At 40.0% G+C, this 12,473-nt stretch overlaps 1 protein-coding gene across 1 annotated transcript in view; it reads left to right on the top strand.

The window, feature by feature from the left end:
- The window catches only part of PAPOLG (poly(A) polymerase gamma), a 67,664-nt gene extending 56,073 nt beyond the window's left edge, over positions 1–11,591 (top strand). Inside the window, exons 22-23 of the mRNA XM_089669210.1 lie at positions 3,653–3,712; positions 9,804–11,591. Of these exons, the coding sequence (XP_089525336.1) occupies positions 3,653–3,712; positions 9,804–9,902 (159 nt within the window). The 3' untranslated portion in view covers positions 9,903–11,591. The remainder of the gene's footprint in view (positions 1–3,652; positions 3,713–9,803) is intronic.
- Positions 11,592–12,473: the final 882 nt, after the last annotated feature.

Here is a 12,473-nt window from a genome sequence, read left to right as displayed (position 1 = left end):
CACGGAAAGATCCTGACTGCTACTTGTGATCGGGACCTTTCCGATCATGTGACAGCCAATCACGACTGTCACATGACCCTAAACACCGCCTGCATCCTGGCGTCACAAAGCCCTTAATGGGCCAGGAGGCACGGTTACTCTTAGCTTGGTCATACACTTACAATGCTATATAGAACTTTACTAGTTGACCAGCTTGTGCTTATGAGTGGCATTAACCACTTTCCCGCCACCCTATAGCAGGTACACTGCTACAGGGCGGCAGGGGCATGGCTATTCGTGGCCTCTGGTGTCGAAACACCGGGTCCCTACCGGTGATTGAGCAGGATTACTGATGGAGGGAGAAAACTGTAAGTAAACAAAACAGCCCTCTCCCCTGCCAGCTCCTTTGCATTGCTCTGCAAAACCATGCATAGCAGTGTAAAGCAGTGTGCTTACAGTGAAGCACACAGTAAAACAGCACACAGTTACCTCTTTGATTGCCTCACATGTTAACCCCTTTCTGCCCAGTGCCATTAGAAAAATGTCAGATTTTATTAGCACTGATCACTGTAGTGATGTCACTGGGGATGTTAGTGACACCAAGTCGGCTCCCCCCAGTGTCAGAATGCTTGTCGCAGTCTCGCCAATCGCTGCCATTACTAGTAGAAATAAAGTGTGTGTTAGTGCTATAGTGCTATTCGCGGCTTCGTCTGTCATTCACCGGGTCCCGGCTGGTGACTACTTCCTGGCACCCAGTGATCAAGAAGCATTACCGACGGAGGGAGAGAACCGTATGTAAACAATATAGTTCTCTCCTCTGTCAGCTCCTGCACACTGCTTTGCATGGCTCTGTATGGCAGAGCCATGTAAAGCAGTGTGCTTACAGTGGAAAGCACTAACACAGCCCTATAGTAAAACTAACAGTTAACCCTTTTGATCGCCCCACATGTCAACCCCTTGCTGCCCAGTGCCATTAGAAAAATGGCAGTTCTTATTAGCACTGATCACTGTAGTGATGTCACTGGGGATGTCAGTGACACCATCAACTTCTCCCAGTGTCAGAATGCTCGCCACAGTCCCGCCAATCGCCGCCATTGCTAGTAAAAATGAAGATCCCAGTGTGTGTTTGTGTAACAAATAAATATATATATATATATATATTCGCCATTTGTAAACTCTATAACTTTCACGTAAACCAATTAGTTTGCACTTATTGGGATTTTTTTTTTTTTTTTTTTTTTTTAAACAGACGTAACAGAATACATTTTGGCCCAAATTTATGACATTTTTTTTTTCCTCCCCTCCTGGACATGTTTAATGACAAAGTCAAATATATTGTGTTTTTTTGTTTTGTTTTTTTTATATCTTAAAAAAATAAAAACCACACAGGCAATCAAATACCACTGAAAGAAAGCTCTATTCATGGGGGAAAAGACGTAAATTTAATTTGGGTGCAGCATTGCATGACCGCAGCATTGTAACGTGAAAAATGGCCTTGTGGGTGGTGCTTAAGTTGTATTCTACACCTTCTTCCTTTTCTACTCCCAGTAGGCTGGAATGCAGAGCTAAACATGAGTTAATCATGGCTGCTGTTCAGGAATTTAAAGGGTATCGACCTGAATCAGCCATTTTTTCTTATTCTAGGATTATGTGAATCAAACAAATACTTTTGCAAAAAAAGTTGTAAACATTTCCTATGTTTACATTTAAACTTGCATGTTATACACATTTAATAAATGGTCAAAAATGAACACACTATCCTGTATTTCAGACACAGGGGAGGGGGAGGAATGTGGAAAGTCAATCCATCTCCTTTTCTCCCTCACACAGAACATGCAAGGGAGGGGTCATCCACACACAGGCACAGACTGCAGCCAGCTCTACTACAAATTGATCTCATTCTTAATTTTTCTCATAACTTTTCATCTTAGTTTCTTTACTTGACCCTTCTAATGTTAAACTTGCGTAGACCTTCAAACATTAGTAAAACGTATTTTACACATCAGCAGTACTTGGCGTTGCATTTCTGCCTTAACCACTTCCTGTCCGGACACTTTTACCCCCTTCCTGTCCAGGGCAATTTTCAGCTTTCAGTGCTATCACACTTTGAATGACAATTGCACGGTCATGCAATACTGTACCCATATGAATTTTTTACCATTTTTTTTAGACAGATAAAGCTTTATTTTGGTGGTATTTATTCACCACTGGGATTTTTATTTTTTTTACTATGTAAATGAAAAGTCCAAAAATTAAAAAAAAGTGTTTTTTTTAATAAAATTTTGCAAATAAATAATATTCCATCATAAATCTTGGCCAAAATTGATTCCGTTATTTTTTTAGTAAAAAAAAATCCAAATTAGTTTATAACCAAAAATTATAATTTTTAAACATTTTATTTTACATTTTTATTATTTTTATATTTTTTTATTTTTTTTTTACATACTGTCACCCTAGCAGTACAGTGTCACCATGGTGACACTGTACTACTTGTGGGGGGGTGATGAAGATTTTTTTTTTACACTGATTGCTTTTACACCCATATAGGATGTAAAAGCAATCATTTCTCTTTCTGTCTGCATTCTTGCAGTCATTGAGAAATACTGAGTGAGCTGTGATTGGTCACAGCTTGTCACATGGTACAAGGCTGTTGTGAATAGCCTTGTACCATGTGACCTCTGTGATCATTCACAGATTTCACACGTAGTAAGCAATGATGTCAGAAGTGACATCTTGCTTACTACTTTTCATGTGATCACTGATTCGCCAATCAGTGATCACATGATCGGGACCTCGTACAGAGGTCCCGTCCGACGATCGGTGTTTCACTGTGTCCGGAGGACACAGCGGGCACCGGATCGCGGTGGTGCGCGCTCCCAGGGAGCGCGCACAGCTAGAAAAGGCGGGTGCCGTTTAGGAACGGCAACCCGCCCCTGGACTGCCACCGCCCTGCTGTTTATAAACAGCAGGCGGACGGCAAGAGGTTAATTCAGGTAACCGTTACATTTACCACAGACAAAACATGCATTCATCATTTTTTTTTTTTTTTTCATATAGAAGTACCATTCCTCTGGCTAGCTACAAACAAAACCTGTTCCGATTCAGACACACAAAAATCTTACTTTACTGCAGTAATTAAAATCTAAGTATAAGCTCATAGTTTCCAAATCTCAAAAAAAGCTAATTACTCTGAAACTGCCCAGAGTCCACCGCCTTTTTACGATCACAAATTGAGGCTTCCTGACCATACAACCATTCCCTTGTACTTAAGTCTGTTGCCCAGTTTATCAAACACTGTAGTGTGGCATCGGTGATTAGACGCATGCATGATTGCAAGCTCTGAAGACTGGACTGAATCTTATGACTGTGGTGATATAGGACCTGAATATAGGGATTGACCAACCCCCCCTCCCCCCCTTGCAAACATAACCTTCTAAAAAAGATGGCACATTCCTGAAAGGAGGTTGGTGGGCTGGCTTGACCATATAGTCCGCTTACAATGAAATTCCTATAGTCAGCTAAGGTAACCAGGATAATAGTCTCTTACTTGTGAGGCCAACGTTTAAAGGAATATGAAATATGCAGTTTCCCTATCAAGTATGCAGAAAATTCCTTTTTTTTTTTTTTCTTGTGTAAAATCTCCTTATTGCTATTCATTTTTTGTTTTCTGTAGGAAAAAGTGGGTGCCACAGAAGCTATGCCAATTCTGACTATTGAACGCTGCAGATCACAGGTAATGCTCATTAGGGCTGGCTTTACATCCTATGCATTGCTGTAACACATGCATTACCACAATGCCCAGTGGTGCATATGCTAATGCATTGCCATGCCAGTTATTCCACAAGGCACGATATCGCATTCTGACACTGCACTATTTTTAATGAAGCACTAAGTCATGATGCATGGCAGTGCGTGTGTTGTGTTTTCTTGTCTGGTGTGGTGCTTTGGGTCTCCTGTTCAATTGAATAGGCTGCCTTTACACAACGTTTGTTAATACATGGGGTCTCAATTTAGTTACATAGTTAGTCTGGCTGAAAAAAGACAAGTCCATCCAGTTAAACCATTAAAAAAAAAAAAAAAATTATCCTATACCCACAGTTCTTCCAGAGGAAGGCAAAAAACACAGCAAAGCTTGATCCAATTTGCTCCTGCAGGGAAAAAAATTCCTTCCCGATCCCCGAGAGGCAATCAGAATATAACTAACTGGATACTAACATTTATAGATAAAGTTGATCCAGGGAATATCCGTGTATCTAAGAAAGATTCCAGGCCTTCTTTAAAGCAATCCACTGAGCTGGCCAGAACCAGCTCTTGAGGGAGTCTATTCCACATTATCACAGCTCTCACTGTGAAGAAACCTGTGTTTTGGAGATTAAATTTCTTGTTGTCCAGACGTAAAGAGTGCCCCCTTGTGATGACCTCAGGGTGAATAGCTCTACACCGAGTTCACTATATGAACCACTGATGTATTTATACATGGAGATCATATCCCCCCGTAATCTCCTCTTCTCAAGAGAATAAATTCAGTTTCTCTAATCTTTCATCATAGCTGAGCTCCTCCATGTCTCTTATCAGTTTGGTTGCCCTTCTCTGTACTTTCTCCAGTTCCCCAATGTTCTTTTTGTGAATTGGTGCCCAAAACTGAACTGCATATTCCAGATGAGGTATTACTAATGATTTGTACAGGAGTAATATGACATCTCTCTCTGGAGTTTATACCTCTTTTTTAATACAAGAGAGGATTTTGCTCACTTTAGAAACAGCAGCTTGGCATTGCATGCCATTATTAAGCTTGTAATCTACCAGAACCCCCAGATCCTTCTCCCCCAGTTGTACCCCCCTAGTATGTATTATGCATGCATATTCTTAGGCCCCAAGTGCATAACCTTACATTTATCAACCTTAAAACTCATTTGCCACATAGTTGCCCAATTAAACAGTGCATTGAGGTCAGCTTGTAAATTGAAGACATCCTGTAAGGACGTTATTCTACTGCACAGCTTGGTGTCATCTGGAAAGTCTGAAATGGGATTTTTAATCCTAGACCTATATCGTTTATATATCTACTTGTCCTCAATGGTGTATAAATGAAATATTGCGTTTATCTGTACATATTATAATTCCTATATAGGAGATTCTATTAAGTGTGTCTTAAAAGGCCTCCAATCTTAAACAAATCACAATCTTATGTTACAAATCATTTACGAAAGGTAAAGCTGCACTTGTTTTACACTGGGTCATTACAATCTGAAAAAGATAGTAATGTGTAAATATGCCTCCCTTATGTCATTGGTTGTCAAGAAGTCAGTGTGATGTAGGTAGGCAATAACTGTATGTCCTCAAAAGATTAAGACCGTGAAAGGCATTGAGATGGGATGAATGCAGCTCTTGGATTTCATAATCGAACTGTAAACCAGGTTTGCATAAAAACCTTAATCTTTTGGTTGGGGGAATGGGAACATTAACCTTCTGGGACAGCAATCCCTAAATGGCTAAAAAGAGATCTGTCCAACATTGGATATGTGGAGGAAATGCTTTTTCTGATAGTTTAACTACTTCCACGATGGCATGTGGTAAGTGGAAAAGGTTTAAGTACATAGAAGGAAATAAGATTGATTTAAGGTGGTGAAAAGCATTTTGGCTCTTTAACCACTTGCCTTTCAGACGATTTACCCCCCTTCCTGACCAGGTAATTATTTGCGATACGACGCTGCATTGCTTGTGTATTGTTTACATACACATCTCTCCCCTGTCAATGTTCCTCGGAGTTCGCAGGGTGATGGCGGGGAATCTCTGGCCGGGACCTGGTGATCAACAGCTGTAGCCGCTAGGGCGGTGCGCGCACCCAGTACATGGAATTACAAAATAACGTGTGTGTGTGTATATATTGTGTGATTTTGCGCAGCCCTGCCTCTGGCTAAGCTGACTTGTACTTCCATCCAAGGGGTTAGACATTGTACTGTGGCTGTTAGGCCTTTACTTCAAGGATTGAATCTAGTATTATCAGTGTTTGTAAAGACTTCAATTTGAATATACTTGGGATATTTCCTTGATGATCCCCTTTTTGTCCTGTAAGGGGCTCCATTTCAGTCTTGCATAGACAGTCTCCTTTTTTTTAACCAAGAACCTCTTCTTTACCCAAAGCAGTCTCCTGCTTTTTTGCTCCCTTTTTATTGCCTGGATATGGTGAGGGTCAACATGCTTTACATTTCAGCAAGTTTGTTTAGGCAGACTATTTCCCTGTTTGTTCCAGAGGTTCCTAAAAGAGGTTCTCTGGCTTCCATTTCAAGTACTTCTATGTGGATTCAACAGGTCAAGGTCTGTGACTGTGCAGTCCAATGAGATCTGTGAGAAAGTGCTCCCTTTTCCGGTTTTAAACCCCACTCCACTATGGCATGTAGTGCTTCTTGGGCTTTTCATCAGGCCTCTTAGAAAACTTTTATGCATAGGACATGTTGCAGCCTTACAGATCTAAGTTACAGGTCAGTGTGTGCTCCTCTGCAGATTCTAGTTTCTGTCAAATGGTTCTCTAAGTGCCTATTTACTGCCCTTTTTTGTGTGTTTTTTTTTTTTTTCCTCTTTGATGGGCTGGTTTATGTGTGTTGTGTGGATGTGCCCAGTACCTTTTTTTAATTTGACTGCTTTTAGATGTCCCTAGATGCGGTTTCCCTCAGTGGGCAATAGAGAGAATGGGATTTATTTTATTCACCGCAACATTTTTTTCAGTCTGAGGAATAAAGCTTTCTCCCTTTTTATATTCATGGATTCTGATTTGGACTGCTTGCTACAACCGAGGAGGTGAGAAGGGTTAAAGTCTCAAGAGTGTTGGCCTTCGGCTTTCTATATGCCTAGTATCCATTTCTCCTGTAGGTGGAAGAATAACGTTAGGTTGCTTATTTTTAAGCAGTGTCCTAACTCTGAAGTCCTGGTTTACTGTTTTTGGTGTGCTTGACACAGTGACACCCTTTCTTTAAATCAATATTACTTCAATTATGTTAAAATTTTAAATTTGCCAAAAAATGCAATTTCCTATTTTTCATCTTGAACAATGCCATGAAATCTGATGCATTTCACCTGAGAGCACCATGACAGCAGGTTTTCTTCTTGACATACTTTTGTTCCAGTGATCAAAGGCCCTTGCACAAATTGGGGCATAGAAAAGTGCCAGCAAAGATGTAGGCTGGAAAATCAGATGACACTCATCACATCAGCACATACTTACCTTTTACTTCACTACCCCCACTGCTCTGTTCAGCACTGTTCATGCCTCTTCAAAACTATTGACTGATGGCACTGTGCAGTGAGAGGAGTAAACCTTGTTTGGCCTGCCTGGTCATGGGAAATCTCAGAATTCCTCTATAGACACGTCCTCCCAGGAGGATTCTCAGGGTCTGGGGCTGTTTTCTGACATACAAGACTGTGGTGGGTGTCTGTACAGACAGGATGCACTCTAACTTGAAGTTGCCACTTCTCTAAAGATCACCAAAACCTGAATCTTTTCCAGGGTACTCACTTGCAGGATGTGTTGTATGCCAATTAGGCTCACCCAGAGGAGTCCTACAAAAAATTGGGGTTTGAAACTATTGACCCAGCCATTTCCTACTTAAAGAGCTAAATGAGACCTAGTGGTTGAGGGTTTGAGTCTTCAAAGATCCTACAGATATGCTGTCAGAAGCCCTCTGTAAGACTTTCTTCTCTCTGGCTGGTGCAGCTCTTCAGACTGCAAAGGGAGTTTGTGAAGCCCTTAATGTTTGGGCTAAGTGTATGCTCTGTTCAAGAGAATTAAACCCAGGGGATCCTGCCACTTGGCAATTCTGGAAGATTTCCGAGAGCCTGAAGCTTCAGTGGATGCCTGGGAAGATTCTATAAACAATTTTCACAGATAAGCACCATACCTGTCCACTTGAGAAGGAACCTATGGCACAAGTGATGGTCGGAGGGACTTTTCTGGAAGAAACAAAACAAGAGGCTGCCCTTCAAAAATGAAGCTCATTTGAACCATCCTTGAATGCCTTCATCCAAAAGGCGATGGGTAAAAGCATGCTCTTTACCCCTAAAGGAAAAGGTGACCGGTCAGAAAGGGGTGATGCATCTGAAATCCAAGAAGTTTGTTACATAAGCAGCAAGCCTCAGGCCCCTCCCCTATCACCCCCCAAGTTTCTGTTTTCGCCTGCTTGGTCAAGATCATGCTATGCACATATTGATCATCTTTTGGCAAATGAGCAATGGGTTCTTCCAGATCACCCAGATTGCTGGTTAGAGGTGTTTTTAGACTGTAACCCCTACCTCCTAAAAGCAAGAGTCTTCCGAAAGGTGTACTGAAAGTTTACAGAAAGGTGTACCTCCGCATGTGTGAGGCTTGTTTGTATCGCCACCCAACACTTTGGCTTTAAGTACCTTCAAAGGACATTCTATTTTCAAAGACAGCTCCACACCAGACTAGAGAAGACCTTTCCCTCTCATTCCTTGGTAAAAAGCCTTTTGTACAGGGTGTCATGGATTGTTCTGCTCTGCATGTGCAGGTCTCCAAGGCGACCTCATTTTGTTCTGTTTTTTGCCACCTTCTAGATATTCCCTTGTCACACTAGGTCATCTTTTGGTTGCCATTACTTGCAAGGTCTCTAAGTTGGCTATGCTTTCACATGTTGGAGTTTAAGTCCACAGCATTATTTTTTTTTTTTTTTTTTTTTGACCGTTTGATTCCCTGTTTATTCTGCCTGAAGGTCCTTGCAAAAGTCGGGCTTGAGAATTAGCTGACAAATCCACCTAGAAACAGCAGATCAAGAAGCAGGCTGTTATCAAGGGCAATGTGCCTCCTTTCCTGGTCAAGGCCTATTCCACCAGGAGTTGGAGCTTCCTGGGTATTTCAGCATCAAGCTGCTGATGTTCACATTTTAAGGCTCCTACCCATTCTTCTCTTAACAAGTTTATGAAGTTTTACAGTTACAGTATATTTTCCTGTCTTAGCAGGAGCCAGTTTTTGGTAGCCGATCTTCAGGCTGCTTTGTGACAAGGTCCTCCCTGTTCATTTTTAGGGTCTTGGATGTGTTTGGCCTTGTTGCGGTGTTGCCCACCCCTCATGCTTTGTGCTTTGAGACATCTCAGGTAGTCTGTGTCCTGTCATGTGCAATTACAATAAGGATTTCACATGTAAACCAAAATCCTAAATTTTCTAGAGTCCAGCACAGGACATGGGGATGTCCTTCCCTATTATTTGCTCCTCATTGCTACAAAACTGAGGCTTAGGCTAGCCATACATTATACAACTATTATATGGTTTTTGGTAAATCTAAACCAAAAATCTCCAGATAAGAGGACAAACCTAAACAACACTTTCAGTTGTATCTAATTAGGCAGGCCCTTGCACTACACAGTTGAAGGTAAATCTAAAGGAAATTGGGCAGAAAATTGGAAGATAATTGTATAATGTATGGCCAGCCTTTGTTGACCTGGGAGGGGTTATGCCTGGGTAGAGTTCCTGCCTTTCTTTTGGACCAGTGTCCACCTGAAGGTGGCAGCGAAACCCAAGTATTCATGAATATGAAGTCCTCTTATATACTTGTTAAATCCTTTTTTTTGGGGAGTATTTTATTCTAGCTTATATGTGTATTTTAATCAATGTTTATTAGATTTACTGGAAATCGGTAAAATCTAATCCATCCTGCTGAAACTTGTAACAAAAGCAGGGGAATTGATTGTGTTCTACTAGAACTAAAGTCAAAAACAGTTTCATGTAGACTCCTGAAGTAGACAATTAAAATGTTATGTAATCTATTGCATCGCTACTATTGTAGTAACTTTTTTTTTTTTTTTTCCTTTTACAGAGGCTACAGAGTAACGAGCTGCCTGATGCGTCTTCACCCGTACCAACCAGTAGAATACGAGTAGCTAAAAATTCTATTAGACTTACATTAAACCGGTAACTCGTATTAGATGACTGAAGCAATAACTGAGCAGCTCACAAAGCTATTTTGTGGCAAATGCCCGCATAGATGCTTATACATGCTGGTTTGTATGAATTGTGGAAGAATGGTAGGGATGCAAACCACCTGTTTCCAGCCCAAAGCTGCATACTGCCAACACTTTCTGCACACAATTTTAGTATTTTTAAAGTCCCTTTCTCACCTTTTTTTTTTTTTTTTTTTTCCCTCCTTTGCAAAAAACTTTAAAAAGTAAAAAAAAAAAAAAGTAATTGTATAATTTTCCATTTTGTAATGTGTTCTGTGCTTTTTTTTTTTTTTTTTTTTTTTTTTCCCAAGCAATGTATTCTCAAAATTTGTTTAAAAACCAAGAAAAATTATGTCTTCTTTGTATACAAAGCTGTTGAGAGCCTTTGTTTTGTGTCTGTCTGTCATTTTTGTTCTGGAATCTGATTAGTGTTCCAACTTGGATTGATTTACCTTACCTCACATACTATCTGGGTTGGTAGATTTTCCTGGGTGGTAAACTAAAGCCTAGATTTCTGTGGGCTTGCCAGCACTTCATAATCTGCTTTCAATGCAGACAAAGATTTTAATTTCTATCTGGAATACATAGGTAAACTGTCTCCCATGGAGACTTCTAGGGTAGGTTAACATTTATGTTCAGGACAATATTTGGATAGATCCCTAACTTCCCTTAATTTATCAGGAAACCCTAAATGTAAATTCAAATTGCATCATCCATCCCATTAAATATAGATTGGTGTCTTGGCATGGTATACCCATGCCTCTGTTGTATAACCCACACAGATGGTATTGACCACTAGAATAGTCATTAGTAAAGACCTATTCCCACAGTTAGTTTACAAAATTAATTAAAATTTCAAGACCCCTTTGCTAATCTTGATAGTCACACAACCTTTCCTGTTTCCCCATGGAATTGAAGCCCTCATTTTCAGTTTCATCTGCAGGTGAAAACTGTTATCAATTCACACAAGTACCTCTCTGACCTACAGACTTAGACCTAAGGGAACACCTGCTTAGTCTAATTTTTAATGATCAAATCGGGGGGGGGGAGGGAAATGTTCATATTTTTAGGTGCCTCCATGAGCCCAGCTGAACCTGTTTAGAGAAAGATTGATTGGCCAGGATGAATTTTTCTGGCCATTCACTACTTCCTTTGAGACAGCCAGCATCTGCACAACGCCTACCTCCCTTCACTATAGGCACAAACATGCAAACTCGCCCTTGCAACAGAGAGCTAATTTGACAGCCTAGCCAATGTGTAATGACTTTAGGCAGTTTTGATTTTACAAAGCAAGTAGGAGTGTGGGAGGTTAAGCCCAGAGAAGGTATTCTGAAGCAAAAACATTCACCTTTTTTTGATTACTCCATAAAAATCTAAAATGGCTGCTAAAGTTCAGGCTTTCTGTCAGAGAAAAAGTATTCTTCTATAACTGCCTCAGGAACTATTTAAAATCTAGCTTGTGCCGATAACATTTTATTATGCTGTTCATTATTTTTAGAGATTTTTTTCACATGAATTCATCTATTTTGTTGTAAGTATATTGTATGTGATGTCCAAATGTACTGCCAAATAAATCGTACTATAATGTAAGCCATATATTCAGACTATTTTTTGTATATCCTCATCTTTCAAACATGACAATAAAAGAAAAACTACTCCCCCCACTTTTGGTTGTGGTGTTTTTTTGTTTTAGGATAAATAGTTTAACCACTTTCCCTCCAGAGGATTTACCCCCCTTCCTGACCGGGACATTTTTTTGCAATAAGGCGCTGCATTATTTTGACAGACAAATGCGCAGTCATGCAACACTGCACCCAATTAAATGCATGTCCCCCCTCCCACAAGTAGAGCTTTCTTTCAGTGGTATTTGCCTTTGCAGGGTTTTTTGGGGTTGTTTTTTTTGCACTATAAATACCAACAATTTTGAGAGAATGTTTTTGACTTTTTGCTATTAAACATGTCCAGTAAAAAAGTTGAATCAAACTTTGTCATAAATTTAGGCCAAAATGTAATCTGCTACATGTCTTTGCTAACAAAAAAAAAATCCTAATATGTGTAAATTGGTGTACGTGAAAGTTAGTGTTTATTTGTTCTGGAAATTTTTTTTTTTTCTATTAGTAATGGAGGCAATCAGCGCCTTCATTAACCCCTGTCAGTTTCATTTTTACCATCTGTTACATGGGGGAGATTTACCTTCACTTCCTGCTCCATAGCCAAAACAGGATGAGAAGAAATCCCTGAAAATTAACCACTTGCCTACCAGGCACTTATTCCCCCTTCCTACCCAGTCCAATTTTCAGCTTTCAGCACTGTTGCACTTGAGAATTGTGCAGTCATGCAACACTGTACCCATGTGAAATGTTTATTATTTTTTTCAAACAAATAGAGCTTTCTTTTGGTGGTATTTACATGCCTCTGTTTCTATTATAAAATTTTGCACCTTGTTTAGAGTGCAAAAAAATAACACCCAAACATTTTATATTTTTTTACATTTTTTGCTTAAAAGTATTTTTTTTTTTTTTTTTCTCCACTGATGTGAATTGATG

This window comes from Staurois parvus, unplaced genomic scaffold, assembly GCF_062004578.1.
Source record: "Staurois parvus isolate SC_StPar_1 unplaced genomic scaffold, SC_StPar_1.0 ptg000070l, whole genome shotgun sequence".
Lineage (NCBI taxonomy): Eukaryota > Metazoa > Chordata > Amphibia > Anura > Ranidae > Staurois > Staurois parvus.
The sequence above is the reverse complement of the archived record's forward strand: the minus strand, read 5'-3'. Positions and strand labels throughout refer to the sequence as shown.